This window comes from Caretta caretta, chromosome 1, assembly GCF_965140235.1.
Source record: "Caretta caretta isolate rCarCar2 chromosome 1, rCarCar1.hap1, whole genome shotgun sequence".
NCBI classification, from domain to species: domain Eukaryota; kingdom Metazoa; phylum Chordata; order Testudines; family Cheloniidae; genus Caretta; species Caretta caretta.
Genome location: NC_134206.1, coordinates 260,838,139 through 260,860,423, shown reverse-complemented (window position 1 = coordinate 260,860,423; position 22,285 = coordinate 260,838,139). Strand labels below are relative to the sequence as shown.

Sequence of the window (22,285 nt, the reverse complement as noted above, 5' to 3'; positions counted from 1 at the left end):
CTAAATCACAAGCCACTCCCATTGCAGCTCCATGTGTGTGTCATACCAAATGCCCCCCCACACTCAGCCTCGGAGAAGGGGCTAGGGTGGTGATGGTGGTGAATCTCCCTTCTCAGCATGGCCACACTGTTGTCCTGCTCTTTGAGTAGAGAATTTGCACTTCTCTCAGCCAGCTGCCTGCAAGACTAAATGGGCCAATGATCTGATCTAATCTGGCAGGAAGTAGAATCCTGGACTAGATGGGCCAGTGGTCTGAACTGGCAAGCCAGCATCTACATTTCCTCATCATTGAGCTCCTGTAAAAACAGTTTCTGTCAGAAAACAGGGTCTGCACCAGATCCAGTCTGCAGGACCCCTAATGGCCTGTAGTAGATTGCCTAATAGGTTACACTGTCTGACTGACTGGAAGAGTCAGCAGACCGGCTCTTAAACCCAGCAGCAGCTGCTGCTTTAAGTATTTGCCCCTGGCTGCAATAGCTTCTGTCTTGGACCCAGCCCTGCTCCTATCTAGCCTCACACCAGGTAAACCAGTTTTGACCCTGGGCCCTGACTCCTGACTCCGGCTGTGACCCTTGGCTCTGGCATTGGGCCTCTGACTCTGGGTCTGACGCCCACTCTAACCCCTAGACATGGCCACCCATGTCCGAGTCACCGACAGTTCCAAGCAGTGCTGATCCCTCCCACTCAAGCGTAGAATTTCTCCTTCATTAGAACAGAGATGTTTCCTCCTCTGAGGCCCATGTTACCTTCATGATTCCATTCCAGTTGTCGCCAGTGGAGACCTGGAAGAGCGTGAGGAAGGCCATCCCAAAGTTCTCAAAGGTGGCATGGCGGCTCATGCCCTCACAGGGGTTCTCGTCATTGCACACTGCAAAAGAAGGAATTTATAATTGTGCAGTGGATTGATTCCTAGCTCTCAGAGTGTGCCAGGGACTCAGAATAAGCCTCCCTGTGACCATTCCACTCTGAGATTATTAGCTTCACATCCAGAAGTCTGCACTTAATGGCTCCAGTCTATAGTCCCATAGGCTGGGTCCATGACAGTAATGACCAATGGGTTGGACATTGTCTAGCAGTATCAGAATAATTACCCCAACCCCAGGATATCGAGCAGCATAACTCATTTCCCATGGATGTCTCCCAGCATGCTTAGTGGTCCAAAACATAGTTCTCCTTTACCCCATGGCTGCCGATCCAAGCCTGCAAGCTTGCTGTGCTGGCACCATCCATTAAAATGAAGGGATTTTGAGGGTTTTCCTGCTACAATCAGCAGCATAGCAAGTGCATGTGAGCCAGACGTACCTGGCATACTGGTAAGAGTGGTAAAATGCTACCCCCACAACACCCAGCAGTAGTCACTTGATCAAGGGCCTAATCCTCTTGGTGTGAAAGAAGATTCCCTGCCCCTCTTCATGTACTTGGCTGAAAGTTTTGCCCATTGATACATGTCAACATGGACCAGAGGAGTGCATGAACTTCCCCTGAGTCTTCCCTTTAGCCATTTGGCTGGAACTGGGACAGAGAGGAGCTGATTTGCTGAGGCAGTGCATGGAAAGCAAAGACTTAAGAATGAGAGAAAGCCATCTAACTCTCTCATTCGGAGACAGGTTTTTTGGAAAGGTGGAAATTCCTATCATGGCAAATACCCAGAGAGGAGGTTAAAGGTCATCAGAATACCCAGCCCTTTCATTAAATCAGAGCTGGGCCTGCTGCAATATGGGAAACTGCCATTTTTTTTTCCATTCTTTGGCTCACCCAAGAGCACGGCATGCTTGAAACTTACCCAGCTTCCCAAAGAGTTCCACTCCTAGAGCAGCGTAGATGAAAAAGAGGAGCATGAAGAGCAGTCCGAGGTTCCCCACCTGAAACCAAACCGAACCATATCAGGCTAAGCCAAGCCAAGCCAAGCCAAGCAAGACTGAATCACACCAGGCCAAGCCAGCTATCATCACTCTAGCAGCAGCAACAGAACACCATCAAATATTTCCACTCCGAAACCTTTAGAAACTTCATGCACGCAACCACTCAGAACCCAGGAAGTCGCCAGTGAAGCCACCAGTCATGCTCACAGTAACCTCATCTCCCCAGGTCTTCCTACCCAAACATCCTAACCTTCAAAGCCACTCACAGCCGCCACGGCTCCTTTCATTCGTAGCCTATAGCGGGTCATCCAGTTCCTCACAATCCCACCCCTCAGACTCCAAGCCCAGAGAGATGAAGATAATCATATTTAGGCACATATGAAGTGGTGAAGCCTGTTGCACAGGACAAAGTATGAGCCGAGAGTAAAATTTTACCCCAAAGAGCCCCCCTCCCCAGCTGCCCAGCTCCCCCTCAGTGCTGCTGCCTGGTGCATTGTGGGAGTCAAGGTGCTAGTCAAATGTGGGGGCAGAAGAGGGTGAGAGCAGGTCTATCAGCGAGCACCGCGGGAGTGGGCATGCGGCAGGGGGCAGAAGGAATGAACCAGGCTCTCCTGATATGTGTGGTGGGAGGGGAACAAGGGAGGAGAGAGACTGCAGGGACTCAAGTAGGGAACTAGGCCTGTGTATGAGGAGCTTGGAATGGAAGGAGCAGGTAGCCTGTGGGAGAGAGCCCAGTTTCTATGCCCCCAGCTATCGCACTTGCAGGGTTTCCCATGGGGCTGCTGTCTGGTGCACCATGGAAGCTGTGCCAGCAGTAACAGGGGAAAGCACTCCCCTGTTATCCCTCCCCAATATCTCTGCTTGCCTCTCCAATTCCTGGCTCCATTGTCTGCAGTGAGGAGTGTGAGGAACAGGCCAGCGTGTCCAGAAGGCAGACTGGGCGGCAGCAGAAAAGGGAAGTAGCTGACGCCAGCTGGTAGCTCTGTGGGCTGAGCTAGGTGAGGTGCTGATGAAGGAGGGGAGTAACTCTGATCTGGTTACATTTAAAAATTTGGAAAGCAGCCTTGGTGTGAGATGTCAGCACATGTGTGTGTGCACTTGTGCGTACACACTGACTGTGGGGAGGGGAGGGTTCTAGCCACAGGGAGCTGAAAAAAGCTGAGACGCTCAGGGATAAATTTCCAAAAGGGATTTTTTTTAAATGACATCTTTATTCACTTTTCAGAATGGTTGCAGAGTAACAAAGACAGACAGGGGATTCAAACAGGGCAGCCAGAGAAGCCTTCCATGCCATTAGCAAGACAAAACCATTGATGACTTTCTGCTCTAGTAATATAAAGAGAAAGGTCGAGAGGAGAACAGAGTGCCAAGGAAAGGAGAGACTGTTTTAAGACACTTATTCTGCCAATGTTAATAAAGCTTGGAGAAAAATAGTATTATGGATAATTCAATTGTCCCCTGAAGAGTTAGTGTGTAAAAGAAAATATGGAGACTAAATTCAATCATTTAAATGTGAAACAGAGGGGTTTTAGTATTGCCTTAAGAGCACATTTTAACACAGTCTTGACTGTGGAGTCCTTTTTGATGCCTCCATAATGTAACTTTATTAAATGAAGTCAACCTTTCCCTATTACAGAACCAAGGACCATCAGATAGGAAGGTCCTGACTACACACTCCTTCAGTGCCAGAAATTACTACTGGAAATTCCTTGACCCAGTACTCTTTGCAAGGGGGGACCTTCTTTTAATAGGTGTTTGTGTGTGTGCAGGGGCAGATATTAAGAACTCTTGCTTAGCAGTGAGGTTCTTTGGTGAAATAATGTGAAAGACCCAGGATTTATTAAGCACGGAAGAATGGTGACCTTGTAACCAAGGTGCTGCCTTGGGATTCAGAAGATCTGGGTTCAATTCTCAGCTCTGCCCCAGAATCCCTAGGTGACCCTAAGCAACTTACTGCAGCTCTGTGGCTCAGTTTCCCTATCTGTAAAATGGAGAAAATAGCATTGACTTTGTTTATTTAGACTGTAAACTCTTTGAGGCAGAGACTGTCTCTTACTCTGCATATTATACAAAAATGATAAAAGGTTTAGAAAATCTGACCCATGAGGAAAGGTTAAAAAAACTGGGCATGTTTAGTCTTGAGAAAAGAAGACAGAGGGGAGGGACCTGATAACAGTCTTCAGATATGTTAAGGGCTGTTATAAAGAGGACGGTGATCACTCGTTCTCCATGTCCACTGAAGGTAGGACTAGTAATCAGCTTAGTCTGCAGCAGGGAGACTTAAATTATATATTAGGAAAACCTTTCTAACTGCCAGGATAGTTAAGAACTGGAAGAGGTTACCAAGGAAGGCTGCAGAATCCCCGTCATTGGAAGGTTTTAAGAACAGGTTAGACAAACACCTGTCAGGGTTGCTCTACGTTTCCTTGGTCCTGCCTCAGCACACGGGACTGGACAGGGTGACCTCTGAAGTTCCTTCCAGCCCTACATCTCTATGATTCTATAAAAGCATCAAGCACAATAGGGCCCGGGTCTCAGTTGGGGCCCCTCACTGCTACTGTGATAAATAAAGAATCTCAATAAATAGAGGAAAGTCAGATGAAGCCCAGAATTCAGCGAAGACTGGAAATTGTGTTTCCATCTCATTCTTGTGCCAAGTGATTCCCTTTAATTCAGATGGACATGGTTTAGTGACAAAAATATCAGAATTAAGTTCCTTGTGTAACTGCTCGTGCTGTCCCCAGATTGATTTTCAGCCCGGCCTCATTCACGAACACTGGTGTGTTACCTAATAAGTCAGCTGACAAATGCCTGTGCATTTCGATATCCGATAAGATTACTGTCTGCTCTGGGCCTGCCAGAGGAATGATCTGATCTATGATCAATACAGCTACTTGGTGCCATTATTCCTTTCTTAACACGTCTCTCTGGAGGATCCAAAAGAGAAGAGAACTGTTTCTCTGGCTGCTCATCCATCACAGGGGCTTCTCTCAGCGGGCCTGATGCCTGCATGAGGTGGTACATGAATAACTCATTCCAAAACAGCTGCCACTCACAGCTCGTGAAATCCTTCTGTCTAGCTGTCTTTCAGGAGGCATTTAGCTGCATGTTGTACAAGCCACCACAGGTAATGTCACTGCTTCTCGTGGGGTGAGAGGTTCAAAATCACTTGCAGACCAAGGAGGAGAAGAGGGCAAATGGAAAGCAAGCAGGCAGGCGGTGGCAGAAATGAAACAAGCACAGCATGGAAGAGGACAGTGGAAAGGGAGAACAAGTGGGAAAGAATGAGAGGGACACAGAAGAGATACTTGAACATCAGCTTTCTCCCTAAAATGGTCATGGTTTGCTCTCCATCCTCATGGCAAATGAGTGTGAGGAAAGTGACAGCAGTAAGGGGGAAGGGGCAGCCAAAAATAAAGCAGGTCTCATGCAGGAATGGAGCATTGCTTTATTCAGTAACACCATGGGGGGTTAAAGTTGTGAGCAGACAAGGCCAGAAAGAAATGAATGTAACCATGTGGTTGACATATCGATATGAGCACGACCCTCTGGCACATCGTGCCACTGTCCTAAAGACCTCAGCAGACACTGTCTCTCTGATTCTAGGCACGCTCAAGGAAATGAACTAATGGAAAGACCGGTGCACAAAAGGGGCATCTTTCTAGTAGCTGCTTTCTTTTACCTGTGGCAGAGCTTGCACAACTGTGTCCAGTAACGCCCGCATCCCTGTCGCCATCTTCAGTAGCTTCAGCACTGGTACCAGAACCAAAACAAAAGTGTTACTCAGAGCTGGGACTCAAGGGAGAGAAATCTGCTTCCAGTATGCCAGGACAACTGGACGGAGCACACCATGTGGGTGTTCTATCGTTCTCCTCCATTGTAAAACTGACCCACCAACCTCTCTCTCCTCCTCCAACTGGCCATTTTCCTTCCACGCCCTACCCCCACATCCGCCCCACGGTCCCTTCCATTCTAACTTATCCCTCTGCATACTAACGACCCTTCTCTCTCATTCCATGCCCACTCTGGTTCCTTCCATCCTATCCCCATACATCCTGAACACTGGCCCTCCCTTTCCCAACACCACACATCACCAATCTCTCCTACTCCAATTCCGTATCCTTCTACACCTGCTTCATTTCCTCCTCCCTCTCCTTTTTGCTGAAGCTTGGCAAGTATTCGCCCTCATCACTGTAAATCTATCCTCCCCAGTGCAAACCATACAGGCCCTTTGTCTTTTCTGTAAAAATTACAGCAACATTTGCATTACAAAAGAAAAGAAGAAAGAATTTGTTTCTCACAAAATCTGCCAATCATTTTGGTCCCTCTCACAAAGTGAAAGCCACTACGGCTCTCCTGGACAAAGGTTTGTCTAAATGTCAAGTTGAGGGCAATCAGGAGACAGCCTAAGGGATTGTCTACACATGAAAATCAATCAGGAATAAGGTGGTGGATTAACTATTTCTGATTAAACTCCATGTGTGAATGCTCTTATTCTGGAATAAGAGTGCTTTGTTCTGAATAAACTTAATCCAAAATGGATTAAGCTAATTCAGAATAAGGCACTCTTATTCCAGAATAAGAGTATCCACACATGGAGTTAATCTGGAATAGCTATTCCAGAATAACTGCTCTTGTAAACAAGCCCTGAGTTTCCATAACCATCCAAGATTACAGATATGAGAAGCCAATTGGTGAACTGGCATCACAGGCAGCACCCAGTGCATTCTGTCCCACCCCAGAGGTGTCTGTGCCCCACGTCTCCCTCCAGTGTCTCTCTCACCCCGGGCAATGCGCAGCACCCTCATGATGCGGATGATGGTGGGGTTGATGGGGAGAGCTGCGTTGATTTCAATCTCCTCCAGCGTGATGCCCATGACAGATAGCAGCACAATGGCCAGGTCCAGCTGGTTCCACCTTAAAAAAATAAAAGAATAAGGAAGAATGGAGCTTTTCAGTGTGACTGACAGGGGAATGTGAATTCATTACATTTTAAATATAAAGTAAAATAAAATCCTCCAAATCAGTGAATCGGAGGCCTCGCTGTGACAGTTAGAGCCTAATATGACTGGATGTCATTTATTCTACTCCCGTCTACTCTGCTTCCTGGACCAATCAGCAGACTCCAACAAGAGGAAGCATTGGATAACTCTCATTAACCCGTTATCGCTCCAGTGTGTTTAAGGTGAAGCTAATAAGATCTTTGCTACCCGGAACAAGGAAGAAGTTGAGGCCCCCATGCTCTAGGATTCCACTGCAGATACAGATCCCTCCCCAAAACTTCACTGCCTCACCGGACGACCTGCGTGCCCTACTGCTCACCTGTCTTTGAAGAATCGCCGCAATCCAAATGCCACCAGCTTCAGAACCGCCTCCAGCACAAAAACTGTGGTGAACATGTAGTTGCAGTACTTCAGGGCAGTCTCAAGAGACTGTGGATGGAAAGAGATGCTGAGAGAGGTGGAGAGTGAGAGGCATTAACTACAGACGTGCTTGTGAAGTCACTGAGTTCCAGCCTGCTTAACTGGTCAGGAATGGTGGAGGCAGGAGGGGGCTGCCAAATCCTGGATTGCAACAACTTGAATGCTGGCACAGACTTACCAAGGGCAGCAGCCATCACACTGCACTCCCATGCCAAGGGGCTCTCAGGATACCTGCTGCTCTGCCTAGCCACGGCTCAAGAGAATGGGCAGGCCTGGGGAAGGGCGGTGGTGTGCAAAGGGTTAACAAAGCATCATCACCCAGCATCTCTGACATCAGCAGCATCAGGTTCATGGGACATCACCCAGGTGTTACCCTATAAATGGCTTCCATAAATCTACAGGGAATGCTTCAGGCAGGGAGAGTGCATCAGAGCAAATAACCTGTCGCTATCTGCAGTAAGGGGAAACCCCGTGTCTCTGGATGGGGACTAGGTGGGTATTTAGCAAGCTTCCGCCCTCTACTCCGCTGCCCTGGTTCTCCCATGTAAGGTCTCTGTTCTCCACCAAACAGTGGCACCAGCTAGGGAGGGCTGTGGGGGTGAATACCACCCCCGCCCAAAGTGTTTAGACTTACTGAAAGTTCCACAGACCCTGGGCTGCTCACTTTTAAGCAGTGGCTCCATACTAAATCACTACTGTGGCTCCTGGAGCAGTGGAGTGTCCCTCCGGCTACGTGATCGCAACACCACTGAAATTTGACCTGGGTGCCCCTTTGTACAGAGAAGGGAGACTCCCTGGCTGAAGGTGACCTCGCGGAGTGGGCGGGGACTGGAATTAGCCCTCCCCCAAAGAAATATCTGAATTGGTGCCGCTGCCACCAGAGGGTTTCTATTAATTGTATGTAGCATGTCCACAGAACCTTTTACCTGGAAATCTAAAAGCACTTCGCAAGAACTGATTAGGGAAGCCTCACCATACGCCTGTGAGGAAATGGGTATGCTTATCCCTATTGCAAAGATGAAGAAACTGAGACACAGGGAAGCTAATTGACTTGTGCAATTAGCACAAGGGAAGGGACAAGGGATGCTAACTTTTGCAGAACAAATAGGGATATAGGAAACACTGTGAGGAATCCAGGGCAGGACGAGGGGGCAGTTCAGGAACACAAGATAAACAGTAACAAAATTAAACAGCCAACCAGAAAGATAAGCTGGACCTAGAGGAAAAACTTGGCAGTGAATGTGAGCAACAATAGACAAGTCACAGCCCTGGTCACTTCTAATACAACCAGCTCCAGCTATGAAATCAGATTTGTCACCTCAAACCCCTCAGGAGTTTACCAAGGGCTTCCTGGAGATGGAAAGGGGCTCCCTGGAACTGCATGTTTCTGAACAGACAGAGCAGTGAGCGTGGTGCTTTCAGATAGAGGGAGAAAGCCCCTTTTCCAGCACACATTTCCCCTCTCCCGCACGTGTCTGTAACCCTGTCAACAAATATTGAGGATTTCCAAATCTCCCCCACCCCAAATATTGATCTTTCCCAACCCTCAAGACCTTCTGTTGTGATCACCCTTCTTCCAGCTGAGAGAAACTAGGTCAGACTCTCTTCAGCGTCTGTCCACACTGCTTCTCTTGTGGAATGAGGGTGACTGGGTGAGGGTCTCTCTTCAGCTATCCAAGGACTGGGTCTGCCAGCCCCTGTAGCACTCCCAACTCACTCCACTGAGGTTCGGGGGTGGCTACTGAGAAACTGAAATCTGATCCATCTAGCAACGCAAAGCACTAGCTCCCAGGGGCAGTATGCCACCCTCTGCTGGGGCCCAAGGGAAACTACAAAGAGAAGGAAACCACAAGGCTAAACTTGGGTCATCCACATGACAGTGGAAAGAACTAACTCCCTCTATCACCCTATCTTGCAGAATTTTGCACGACAATTTTCTTGGGGACCCTCCTCTACCATCTATCATGGTGGATCATGACACCGGCAGCCTTAGAGAAATTACACAATCAGTCGCTGGTTAGTGTTTCGAGCACGTGGGGTTGCCAGGATAAGGAGTGGGGAGGAGACATTGCAGAGAGGATAGGTTTGAGGAAGATAGAGGTTAGAAAAGGTTACAGAATATATAGAGATTTCCTTTGGGTTGCAATTTGACCACCCTCTGCAAAGCATGCTGGGAGATGCTGCTCTTCCAAGTCAATCTCTAATGGCTGCTAAGTTTTACTTATAACCTAGTGACCCCTTATGTGTTTGACTGCTTGGAAGGGAAAATGTCAAGTCTCTTTTGTTATGGAAAATGAGATGGGGAAAAGAAAGAGAAGGAGGTAGGGGCAGGGTTTGGTCCCTTGAACTCACTCACCACTGGCTGGTTGTAGTGCTCCAGGGACATGGTGACGACGTTGAGGCAGATGATGAAGGTGATGAAGATGTCCAAGTAGTGGCTGGTGCAGACCGAATGGATGAGGAGGCGGACAGAGCAGTAGGTGGCATAATACGGCAAGCGCTGCGCCTCTTCAATGGGAGGGGGGAGAGAGAGAGAGAGAAGATAGAAGAGAGAGGGAAGAGAAACAAAGGGAATTAGGAAGGAAAGTGGGGGAAAGAACAGAAGCAATGGAAAGGCATGGAGGGAGGGAGAGACAGAAACAGGAACGGAGAAGGAAGAAGCAGAGGAAACAGATAGAAAAAGGAGAAAAATAAAATAAAGAATGCAGAGAAAGAAAACAGAAATGGTGAGGAAAGAGAGAGTGTAAAAGGAAAGAGGAGGTAGGGAGAGACAAGAGAGGGAAGGTGGGAGCGATAGAAAGAATCTGTTAGTCCTATGTTTGTGGAAATGGCACTAAATCAGCATTTCATGCCTCAACAAATTAAGATCACAAATGATAAAAAGGAGCAATTGGCTCCAGGAGATGCCCAGAGGTGGCATCAGGGACAGGAAAAACTGAAGAAGGGGAAGGAAGACGGAAGCCCATGGGCTTGGAAAGGAGAAGAGTAATCAGACAGGATCTCCAGGGTAGGGGTAGGAAGGAGCAGGGGTGATTGCCAGCACCCAGGGTCAAGTGTGCATCTGTGATGTTTCTCTCATTGGAGCACAGAAAACAGACACGTGGGGACCATCACTGTGGGGGGACCCTCTTAGTTCCAAGGAAGCCTTGGAGAAACTGCCACAGGAATAGAAAGGCCCAGGAACACAGTGTGGGTTTTTTCCTCTTCTCCCCTGCCTCATTTTGCATTAAACAGGAAAGGATTAATGTAGGGGTCCGCCCAACAGCACTGGCTGGTGCCGCAGGGCTCTCCAAAGGAGTGTCTAAATCCCTGAGGGAGGGAGTGTGTGTGTCTGGGTGGAGGTTCCCAGAGAACACACACACACACGCACACGTCTATGAATGTGTTATTTTCTAGAGGCAAGGCGTTAAGGGAAAAGGAGCCTTTCCCAACACCCCCAGTTGCCATCAAGCACCCTGTCACCTCTACCCTCTGTTGCTGGGATTCTGACGCGAGGGTAGCTGGCTGGGGGCGTCAGGCAATGCGGCAGCCCGGCAGCGGTGTCCCACCGAGAGCAGAGCAGTGCTGAGAGCATTGACAGAGATGCTGTTATAGAGAAACTGATCAGTCAAAAAATAAAAGAAGAGGAGGAGGAGGAGGAGGGGGTTTTTCTCAGAAAACCTTGGCCTACGAACCAACCAAACACTGAGGCTGTGCCTTACTCCTGCGCTTCTTCTCCAGGCGCCTGAGGCGCTTTTCCTCCCGCCGGCGTGCCTCCTCTGCCTCCTGATGCTGCCGGCACTTGTGGAAGTTCTCCACCACCACCCCCACGAACATGTTGAGAACGAAGAAGCTGACGATGAGGAGGAATGAGATGAAGTAAAGGAGCATCCAGGGGTTGTTGTTGGTCACTGGCTGGGAAGAAAAGAAAAGAAAGGCTGTGATTGGCTGACTGGGAGTCAGAGGTGGGGTTATGAAAATGAAGGAGAGCAGCAGGTTGTGATTGGCTGGAAGTGGCAGGATTGTGAAAATGAGGGAGATCAACAGATTGTGATTGGCTGGTTGGGAAAGGATTATGAAAATGAAGGTAGGAGCAACAAATAGTCTGGGTGTCTGGAAGTCAAGGAGAAGTTTATAATAATAATAAAGCACTCAGGATGCTGCACCTACAATTCCAATATAATCACAACAGATCAAATGGACAATTAAAACATCAGAGAATATGACAGACACTAAAGATACCTGAAGAAAAGGTGTGTTGGGCTGAGGGTAGGTAAATCACACCTCTAAGGTGCAATGGGGGAACTCCTGAAAGGTGAGGGGTGCCTGAAAGCAGGTGTCATTCAGGATCAAATAGAAAAGTTTCTCATTACTGTTTCTAGGTTTCTCACCACTGAGGGTTTTAAAAGACCAACAGCACTTCTAGTGCTGAGAACAGAGGGTAAGGATAGTATCCTCACTGCCATTCAGTCCTCTGTCGCTGCAACCTTTGCCAGGGGCCTGACCCTGCATTACTCAAGTCAATGTGAGTTTTGGATACCATTGGGACTTAGTTGCAGGGACAGAGGATCCCAATTTATAAGCAATTAGAGGAACCAACTGTAAATCTGGTGGATGCACCATGTCGAGAAAGACATGGGTGACTGCTGCTTCAAAGGTATCACAGGATACATAAAGACCCAGCCTGCATAACTTCCCCAGCTACATCAGGCTAATCACTTCCAAACACGCTTCCCTGCGTATGCAGAACCACGGCACTGACCCACCAGTAATAACGAAAGTGAAGAGAAGGGGCTCGCAGATGGACAGGGTTGAGCAATGCTATAAAATGCTATTGGGTGGAGAGGAAGTACCAAAAGCTGGCTGATACAGCATGCTTCCACCTTCCTGCCTGAAGGAGGTCTAGATGGCATGATCAGTTTCGAAGGAACTCTCTATACCTGCTGGTCAACAGCCACAGCATCTAGTCCGTTATACATAATATTGACCCAACCATCTTTGGAGGCCAGAACGAAGAGGGACATCAGGGCCTGGAACACAAGAGAAACACGTCAGACACACAGCATCTGTGTGCGGTAGGGTTGGGATGGTTCAGGTTTTAAGTTCTTAGGCACAAAACATAATTAAAACTCAAGGTGTCATCCTCCAAGCACTTGTCATCTGCATAACTACTAACAGATGGGAGAGGGAGGGGAGCTGCCAGCAGAGAGGGACCATTATGCAAGTCTGCCCTGTGGAAGCACCAGAGTAAAAGGTTTCCCCTCCCCAGGGACAAATGAACTCAGCAACAACTGCATCAGGCAGATGAATTAAAACACAGAAAACCTCAGGACGACAGGCCTGCTGCTTGACTGTGAAAATATATAAAGGCTAGAGACATGGCGAAATCTACAAGAGCCATGGCAGATCTGGCCAACACAATCAGAAAACACCCACCGGCCACCCCTGCCTTTGAGGAAGCCTCCCTACTTGCATGCATGGGCCTTAGCTCAGAAACCAAAGAGCCTGGAGTGGCCCCTTGCCTTAGAAGGCAGCGCTCCACTGACAGGACTGGTAGGGAGGCTGCAGAGAGGAAGGGAGGATTCTGCCAATCCGTTTCCTTGGTGGTGCCTAAGGGGACTGCAGACACGCAGATTGCACAGACACCATTGGCCCAACTCCTCGGCGATGTAAACGGGGGTGTAAATTGCTTATGAAGGGCCTGATTCTCCTTTCACTGTTTTTTAACTGCACTGACCTCAGCGAGTTACCCTTGAGTCACACCCTGCTCAGAGAATCAGGCCGTAAGGGCTCAAAGCTGCAATCATTTACATGCAATGCCAATGGAAGGTGCTCCTGTGCAAGTGAAAGCAGGATTCACCCCTAAGCATGGGTCAGGAACCGGGTGTTACATGTTGAGGGAGGTCAGGGGCTAGCAAGAAGAGGCACACCTAGGAGAGTGTAAGGAAAAGCAGCCCCCCGCCCCCCATCCCCTGCCTTTAGCTTACACTCATGTGAGTTGCTTGAGCTGTTACATCCCCCTTTCCCCCCTCTTCAGCATGGAAGCTGCATCCTTACACGAGTTACTCTGCTTTAACCTGGACACCCATGTCTAACCAGCCTCCACCCCCACCCCCTGTTCACATGACTGCCTCCTCTGGCTCAGAGTATGTTTTGGAACACTCCACCCTTCCCCTCGAAATGAGTGAGTGTGGCTTTGGTGGGAGACACCCAAAGGGGCAAAGCACAGCCCAGGTTCACGTGAGAGGAGGGGGCTTGGAGGGTCCTGCACATACCTGTCCAAGGTTGTCAAAGTTGTACTTTTGGTGTACCCACTTGTAATTGGCGGCCATACAGTCAGACCTGTTGGTGATGTTACGGATGTCAATCCCAAGGCAGTGGTAGAACTTCCCCTTGAAGAGCTATAAGATGGAAGCGACTTGGTCAGTGAGTCTCACTCAGACTTCCTCAGTGTCAGGGGACAAAGAGCAATAGGAAGCTCCTCAGATTAGGAGCGGACATGGAGCCTTTCGCCTCTCTGTCACCGATTATAATCTTGCCCTGGGTCAGTAGTGACTGAAAGTCCTCCCACTCTGACAGCCATGTAGTGGCCTGCTGGGGCTGGATTGGAACCAATGATCTAGATATGAAACACCCCATGCCCAATCCCCCAGAGCCATCCACTCCCTCAGATGGCTGCTAGGTGTACTGAAGGGAAAAAGATCTCTTGTGAGAGCAAAGACCCAGAAAAATATTGCCTACTTCACCGATACTTTTAAATAAAGGAACACTGATGCGGTTCTTCTGCCCCAGGCTCCTTTTCCATATGGAGGGTACTGGATTGTGCATTTGTACAGGCTCATCAGAACAGTCTGCATACAGACTAAGTATCGCACATTCTCTGAGACGGAAGTAACACCCACTCCAGCACTCCTCTGCAGCACAAGCCTAAAATAGGGAGGATTAACTTCCCCCCTGCTTGCCTCCGTCCCCCCTCCCCTCCCTGACACATGCCACATTGTGTGTGGATTTAGCGCTTGGAACAAAGGGGAGAGAAAGAACTGCCTAGAGCCAGGCATCACGCAGGCCCCTGTGCGGCTGCCCCAACTGACACTGCTCTGTCACTGCATCAGAGTCATGACCTGCAGCACGCCCAGCTGCTTCTCCACTCCTGGGCCTTCTCTTCAGCTCTGCTAACACCATGATCTGAATATCAGTCTCTACTGTTGAAAGACTTCAGCACTGACCCTACCTGCCACTGCCAAAGGCTTAAGAATCATTATGATGAGAACTACATAAAGGAGGACAGAGCAGGGCAGAGGATCAGGAAGGTGTCCTGGGATGCCTGGCCCACTCCCCCCCTCCCTGCGCCCCCCGCCACAACTCCATCTGCTTAATTGTGTCTACATTATGTTTCCTACATGGCAGTACAGTGCCGAGCACGTTGTGGGTGCTTGATAGACAACAACAACCCTACCTGCACACCCAGGATGCCAAAGATGATGAAGAAGGCACAGCAAATGAGGACAATGTTCCCAATGGGTTTGAGGGATGAGATGAGTGTCTCCACCACCAGCTTCAGGCCTGGGGCACGGCTGATGACCCTGGAAGGGATGGAGCATGAGGGGGTGACACAGAGAGATGGCAGAGTTCTTTCTTCCCCTGTGTTTTCAGAATCAGACAACAGTAGCACCCCAGATATCATGGTGCAGCTATCATCCAGTGGACAGCGTGCTCTCCCTTAGGCCTGAATGCTGTGGGTTTGAGTCCCTCACAGCAGGACTTGGGCACGTTACCTAATGAGGATATTGGAGTGACTACCTTAGGGGCTGGAGGAGAAGCTGCACAGTTAAGAGAAACATCCCCGTGGAGAGGACACTACACAACATTCTCATCCCTAGTAGGATGTTCCATCAGCCCTTTTCTGATGCACAGCCCAACAGGACGCTAAGGTGTGTGTGTGTGTGTGTGTGTGAGGGGTTAACCTGGGGGTCTTGGCCAATGCCCTGTCTCTCCATAAAGCATGTTCTAATACTGGCACTGTGTGGGAGCCATTCCTGGCTGGATAGAGGAAGGGACAGAGTGAGAGAGAGGATGGAAGACTAGGAATTTGCCCATGGGGTTCTCACCTGAGAGGACGTAATGTGCGCAGCAGTCGGAGGACCCGGAGCACCCCCAGAATTTTAGCTCCTCCAGCAGAGGCCACTGAGACCACAATGTCAATGAGGGACACAAAGACCAAGAAGCCATCTAGGATGTTCCAGCTGCTGCGGAGATAGGCCTGCTCCCCAAAATATAGGCCTAGAGAGACCACCTGCAGGACAGGAGGAGGGAGAGCATGGGGAGTTAAACTCTCCACCATCCAGAGGGAAGGTACTTAATAACTCGATAGCAACAGGTGAAGAAGCAATGATGACCCATCTTTCACCCTTCCATGACATTGATACTCATCTGCTTTCTCAGAAAAGACCCACAGTCTGTGAAGTAAAAATGGAGGCTCAGAAATCAAATGCTGGAGTGCAAATGTTCTAGAAAAAACAATAAAGACCCACCAAAGCCTTGATGAAGTCCTCTCACCTCTCAACCAATATCTCCTCCACTCCCCCGAGCACTACCGCACTGGAGGGAGATGGTGATGTATAGAGGATAAGACAAGGTGCATGCAGTCAGAAGATAGGGGCTCTCATCCATGCTCTTCTGGTGACTTTATGTAAATCACTTAATCCAAATTTTTCAAACTTGAGTATGCAAAATTAAGCACCTAAATCCATATTCAGACACTTAAATAAGTAGTTTGCTTTTCAGAGCTGCTGAACACCAGAAGATGCTACCGAAGTCAGTGGAAATGGTGAATGCTCATCACCTCTGAAAACCAGGCCCCTTGTTTAGATGTCTAAAAAGTGTTTAATTTCATGCATCCAAATCTGAAAATGAGATTCAAACCCAATGGTTGGACATGCCCCTACCATGACAGAGTTCATGAGGAGTGGGTGGACCTCCCTGGAAGACTGAAAGGATGGATGGACTGAGGAAAGATGACAAGTAGAGGGCAGATGTGTTGGGCCCATGACACATGGGCAAAGGCTGACTGTCTCCAGGTGACTTACCTTTAGTGTCATCTCAGCTACGAAGATTGCCGTGAAAATGTAATTGGATACGGTGAGAAAGATCCTCTCCTAGAAAGAACAGAAAAAAGCCCCTAAAACACTGAGAGACATTTCCACACTTCTGTGAGTTTACTAAATCCTTTGTTATGAACTTGACAAATTTCACTGTCTTGTGAAGGTGGGAGTGAGAGCACTGGCTACAGCCAAGGGCACATGCTGAACAACCTTCATCTCGCCCGGCTCAGCTAATGCACCTCGGTCCTGACCTTCAGTGTTCCCTGTTACTCCAGTCTTGCAACTCCCATACAGCTCACTAATGCACTGTAATTGTGATCTGCAGCATCTGCTGCTAATCCAGCTATGGAGACTTTCATCACCTGGCAATGCAACACAATGCTGACTGGCAGCCCAGCCCTGTCACCCCACTCTTGGACCTCTCCTGAGCCCAGACTTCACCTAACTGTGGTGTCATTTGGCGATGTGGACTCAGCAGAGACACTCAAAAAGCCATTTCAGCTGTGACCTCTGTTAAGAATGAATTGAGGAGAACCGAGAATATATTCACCCACTGAAGCAGACCAGCCTCTCCCCAACCACAGCACCCAGATCCACATTCAAAGCCAATGCAGAAACAGCACACTTGAATCCTAGCATGCCATTCCCACGGGCACACTGCTACATAGCCAGGTTACCACCCTCTTTTAGTTTCATGGTCCCTAGTTATTTGACTCCCATTGGCAAGCCACCTCCCAACTGTGAGGGCCTGGAGGACCCTTCTGCCTTCCATGATATAGGAAGCTACTCCTGAGAAAGAAGGATTATACTATTTTAAGGCCTTGAAAGGGAGGCAAGCAGGCCTCTTATTCCATACAGAGAAATCATGGAGGGGGGTGTGTGTATTTGGGGGATGGGGGTTACTCTCCAGCACTGGGGCTTATCCAGAGCCTATGCAATGCCCAGAGAATTACTGAACTTTGTCCACCACACCTGTTCAGGGGTTGTGTTCAGCCAAAAAAGGTTGAGGGTGCAAGTTTGCTCACCGTGCTCCGATGCTCGATCTGCGGTCTCTCCAGGGCAATGGTGATGCAGTTCAGGAAGATGAAGGCCAGAACAACATAGTCAAAGAGCTTGTGAGCAATGATGGTTTGGCAGAGGATGCGGAACCTGCAAGAGAGTTCCAAAAGGACCCATGTGCCTGGGGTGAAATTAAATTGGGTATGGCGGGGGATGGAGAAAGAGAGTTCTGCCTGAATTGTAACATTCTCTAGTGTAAAATCAGCTGCCCTGTTGTGCACATTACCAGACTGGAAAGGACACATATTTGTTCAGGAAGGAACTGTCTTTTTGTTTGGTGTTTGTACAGCACCTAGCACAACAGGGTCCTGCTCCATGCCTGGGCTAACCTCAATGCAAGTAATAATAATTCTCTAAAGAGCTCCTCCTGAGAAACCACCTGCATTTGTAAGGACCTTATCCCCGAAGCGCTGTCTGTCTATTCTAGTTGTTTATATGCCCCCCATCACCACAGTACTTTTATTTCTTTCTCCTCACAACACCCCTGTGAGGTAGGGCAGAGCTGTTATCCCCATTTTACAGATGGGGAGCTAAGGCACAGGGAGGCTAAGTGACTTACCCAAAGTCACAGAGGAAATCTGTGTTGGAGCAAGGAATTGAACCTCAGTCTCCCAAGCCCCAGAGAAATGCCCAAAGCACCACCCCACCCTTCCTCTCTAAGCTCTGCTCTCACAGGGTGATGATGAGTCACAATCTTTAACCCACCCCCTCTCCCCCAACTTAAAATTTCCTATCATGATATGTCTGTGCTGGGATTACCAGAGTGTTCTAGGCATCAAACTCCCTTGTGCTGCCAGCTGATGAGGAATAACTGCCATGAAAATAGATGACTAGTTCTTTTGCCCTCCAGCTTCTCTAAAAGCCGCCATAACCAGTACAATAGGTAGGAGATCAGCACGTGCAGCCAAGATTAATCTTCCAGCAGTTATGATGAAACCTTCTTGTTTCCATGAGCTGTTACCCTGTGGTATAGCATGCTGATGGTTGGTGATAAACACTGTTTCCTCCTGGTGGAAGGAGGAGTTCTTCTAATATTTATTTTGGTAAGTGCAGAGAATACTAACTTTGCCCAAACAAAGTGTGATTGGATTGCTAATAAGTCAACTTCGTGGCCTCTAATGCAATGCAGGCCACTCTTGTGCCACCAGAGACATTGCCAATGGCACAGATAAGTTAAGAATACATTCATCATCTTTTTTGGTCAGAATTAGTATTCTCTGCCTTGCCTTAAGTTACACTGAGGAAAAACAGAGCATTCCCCGGAAGGAAAACAACAGTAGCCTTTCAGGATTCCCCTTCTCTACCCCCACCTCAGGGACCAAACAAGAGTTGGGTGGAGAGTCTGTGACTGGAAGCAACAAAATCATTCCCATCTTTGAAAGTTTAAAACTGCAGGCTCAGCATCCAACCCATGTACATGGCTGCTGCAACAGGATTATACTAAACCACCTCTCCACCGACAAAATTGGGGCGAACCTGTTTTGTGGAGAGAAGAGGTAGATGGACCAATCCTCCCGTATCTCACACCAGTCTGGCTTATATACGTCCATCATCTTCCGGATGCGGAAACACAGGCTCTGCAGGACACAAGGGACTGGGTTGTCACTGGCCACCTCCCCACTTCACTGAGAAGTCCATTCTGTCCTTTTTCTTTAAACCTAAAATACCAGTAACTTGGATACATTGCCTCTCCAGATCCTCCTCTCTCTACCCTCTCCGCCCCAACCCCACATGAGGAAAGGAGCTGATGTCATAGTCACAGGGGGAGCAATGAGGTGGGTGGAAAATTCATTGGGCCTGCCATTCCATAAGCCTGTTTTCCTCCCAGAAGGAAGAGTATCAAACTTCACTTCTGACTCCTTAAAACTGAACCTGATGCTAGCCTGTACTCTGCTGTGGAACGCTGACACCGATGCTGCCCGTTGCACACTGGATCTTTGTATCAGCACTACCCGCGAACCTCAGGGACAGTGGAGACAGAGTACTGGGCCCACAGCCTAGCCAATGAGCCTAAGGCAGAATGGGCATCTACTGGCATCTTTCCTCCTAAGTGAAGTCCTAGTGATGTCATTTTATACAGTGAAAACTTCTGCTAAAATATCCATTGACCCTGACCCCACTGGAGTGTCACAGTAATCTCTTCAGTTTTGGGCCTCGGAGCCTTGGAGGCTGGCTAAGAAGCAGCACTCTGGTCTTCTTCTGCTTGAGGCTCCGAGAGACCTCAGGCTAGCCCATAGGGATTCTGTGATCTGATCTTGCCTTGAGCATGGACGTCTCCCAGGCTGGCACAACTCACCTCCCATCTCTTGTGATTGCTGTCCCCCTTGTAAGCCCTTGGTGCTCCTCTGGTGAAGCCCCCTGTACTCACATAGTCTATCTCCTCCTCGTCCTCTCCATGTTCCTTGCGGTCGTCCATCTTTGGGAAAATCTCCTTAGCGATATTGGGCATTTTGCCGTTACAGTCCTGGTGCTCGCTGGTGCCCAGAGCCACACCCACCTTCCGTGCTGCCCTGTGACTGGATGGGACTGATGACGTCAGCTCCACCAGGTCACAGGAATCTTTGATGTCCAGCGAGAGCGTCCGCCGGTGATGAGGGGCCCTTCCCATCCCCTCTCGTTCTCCATCCGCCACCCTGTGCCTTTCCACAGACAGCAGAGATTCATGCTCGGCAGATGGAGGTTTGTGTTTTAGGCTGTGTCCCCGAGCCAGGCTGTTCCAGCTGGAGCGGCGGCTCCCCCAGGCCCCGCTGCGGCCCCATGCACCATAGTGAGAACTGCGAGAGCTAGACTGTAAGAGAGGAAGACAGGGATTCAGTGACTCGGGTCACGGGGAAGATGGGGCCTCAGCAGGTTAGATCAAAGACTCACCTCTGGGGACCCTAAATCTCCTAATACAAGATTACAAAACCCTGCTCTCCCACCCCTCCAGGAGAGGCATTTTGTGAAGTCAAAGGTGACCTCTGTAAATCTGGCATCAAATTAATTATTATTATTATTAATTAATAATTCTTAATTGGTCACTGTCATATTTATTTTATAGCCCCAGCTGTGTGCCAGGCACTTTACACATAAGGTAAGTTAGAAAGCAAAGGGCTCGTGTAGTCATTTACACCAATGGAAAGTGGGGCTAAAGCCCTACAAAATCAGGTTGGTAGTATTTTGCACTTGCTTTGCACTGGTGCACAGGGAACAGGGTGATGGATAAATCCAGCCCATAGTCTTTGCCTCAAAGAGCTTACAATCCAAATGAGAGGAGAAAGCAAGAGATATGGGTTTGAGGGTCTCAGCCTAGTCCTCCACATCACCAAATCTCAACACCAATTGTTACCAGCAGCCATCTCTGCTCACGAGAAACAAAGGACTGGGATAGCAGGGTATGCCGCACATCAGGATTGAAGTGCACCAGTAAAGCTGTGTGTGTTGGTGGTTGAAGTGCCCAAGCACTGAACTAACAGGGCTGCTAGAGGACAGGATCGAAGTGCACTGGCAGAACTGAGAGTGACGGTAGTCTGGAGGAATAGACAGAGGTGGCAGGCCTAGGACAGGAAAGGGTGCTGCAGGTCAAGGTTTTGATTTTCACCTGAACTAAGGGCTCCAGAAACTTCTCCAGGTAGAGGACCTGTTAGGTCTGATATTAACCATCCTTTCCTAATGGCAGAAGTTCTCCATGTGTTTTTTATGTTACCGAGGAGGCAGGGCACCATAATTCCAAGCTCTGTGCTCCAGAACTGCGGTGGAGGGCTCAGAGGTCAATGCACATTTCATTCTGGAGGGAAGACTCCAGAGGAGATAACAAGGCACTTGAATCCTACACCCAGTCATAGTGGAATATGGATCGAAAAACTGGAAATGGCGACCACCTCAGGCTAAATGGGGCCAGGCAACAAGCTTCTGTTAGTAAGTTTCCAGTAGGGGTAGAACCCCAATGGAATTCCAAGATGATGGCACTGAGACAATGGATCCCCTGGGTTTCAGAAGAAGTATGTTACTCATGGTTCTACTCACTCACCAGTGACCTCTGGTCGTAGGTCATTCTCCCCAGTGACATCACACTGCTCTTCCTGGAACCCAAGGCAATGAGGATCTGGTCTGGCTGCAGGGAATTCCGGGCAGAACTTGTGACCCCACCAGCTGCCACTGGCTGGTTGGAAGAAGGTAGGCTGGGGTCAAGGTGTCCATTTGGGGTCATGGGAATTGCACAGAGCCTGGGATCTGAGCAGAAAAACACAGAGAGAGAAAGAAAGAGAGAAGAAGACATTCCTTTCCCTTCTGCAGTTTCCTCATGCACCATTCAGTGACTGTTTTAATGTTCTGTTTGCTTAGCCCTGTTAGAACCCAACACTGCTTCCTGGTGCCTTTGGGTTGTATGCAAAGGGTGGGTCAGGACAGTGACAGACTTGAGGCCATGGCCTCTCTCCCAAGCACTAGGTGCACTGATTCCCTAAAGTCCTTTCAACTATGTCTGTCCCTCCATGGGCACCCCTCTAGGAGGTGAGGTGGGGTGCCAAAGAACACAAGTGATGATGCAACTTGTCTTTCTTTCTACCCACCCCATGTCATCTTCTCTTCCTTGTCACTTTTCCCTGCCCCTTTGAGAAGTGCTGGCAGCATTCCCTCTCTTCTGGCTTTGGAGGGGGAAGGGTGTTTCACACAACAGCTTTCACTTAGCTGAGTCCACTTGCTCAGCCTCCTTCGCTCTAATGGACCCAGAGCAGGGAGTGTGCCTACAAGAGAGCTCTGCTTAAGGCCAGGCAAAGCCATTGGCGAGCCAATCAGATAGCTCTCCCTGCAGACTCATGCTGCAAGGCTCTTGCCTGGGAGCACATGAGGGAGACAGTGTCCCCACTTGCTAGAATTAGGG

The 22,285-nt window shown here is 49.0% G+C and overlaps 1 protein-coding gene across 3 annotated transcripts in view; it reads right to left on the bottom strand.

The window, feature by feature from the left end:
• Nucleotides 1–22,285, bottom strand: part of CACNA1I (calcium voltage-gated channel subunit alpha1 I) — a 132,512-nt gene that overhangs the window by 23,768 nt on the left and 86,459 nt on the right. For all 3 annotated transcript variants that reach the window (XM_048834627.2, XM_048834615.2, XM_075124188.1), the window contains 16 exons: nucleotides 21,434–21,636; nucleotides 19,793–20,212; nucleotides 18,901–19,001; nucleotides 17,391–17,514; nucleotides 16,351–16,419; nucleotides 15,373–15,557; nucleotides 14,721–14,847; nucleotides 13,540–13,665; nucleotides 12,205–12,294; nucleotides 10,987–11,179; nucleotides 9,642–9,793; nucleotides 7,185–7,294; nucleotides 6,646–6,779; nucleotides 5,545–5,615; nucleotides 1,784–1,862; nucleotides 747–868 (listed from right to left, as the gene is read on the bottom strand). In XM_048834627.2, the coding sequence (XP_048690584.1) occupies nucleotides 747–868; nucleotides 1,784–1,862; nucleotides 5,545–5,615; nucleotides 6,646–6,779; nucleotides 7,185–7,294; nucleotides 9,642–9,793; nucleotides 10,987–11,179; nucleotides 12,205–12,294; nucleotides 13,540–13,665; nucleotides 14,721–14,847; nucleotides 15,373–15,557; nucleotides 16,351–16,419; nucleotides 17,391–17,514; nucleotides 18,901–19,001; nucleotides 19,793–20,212; nucleotides 21,434–21,636 (2,306 nt within the window). The remainder of the gene's footprint in view (nucleotides 1–746; nucleotides 869–1,783; nucleotides 1,863–5,544; nucleotides 5,616–6,645; nucleotides 6,780–7,184; nucleotides 7,295–9,641; nucleotides 9,794–10,986; nucleotides 11,180–12,204; nucleotides 12,295–13,539; nucleotides 13,666–14,720; nucleotides 14,848–15,372; nucleotides 15,558–16,350; nucleotides 16,420–17,390; nucleotides 17,515–18,900; nucleotides 19,002–19,792; nucleotides 20,213–21,433; nucleotides 21,637–22,285) is intronic.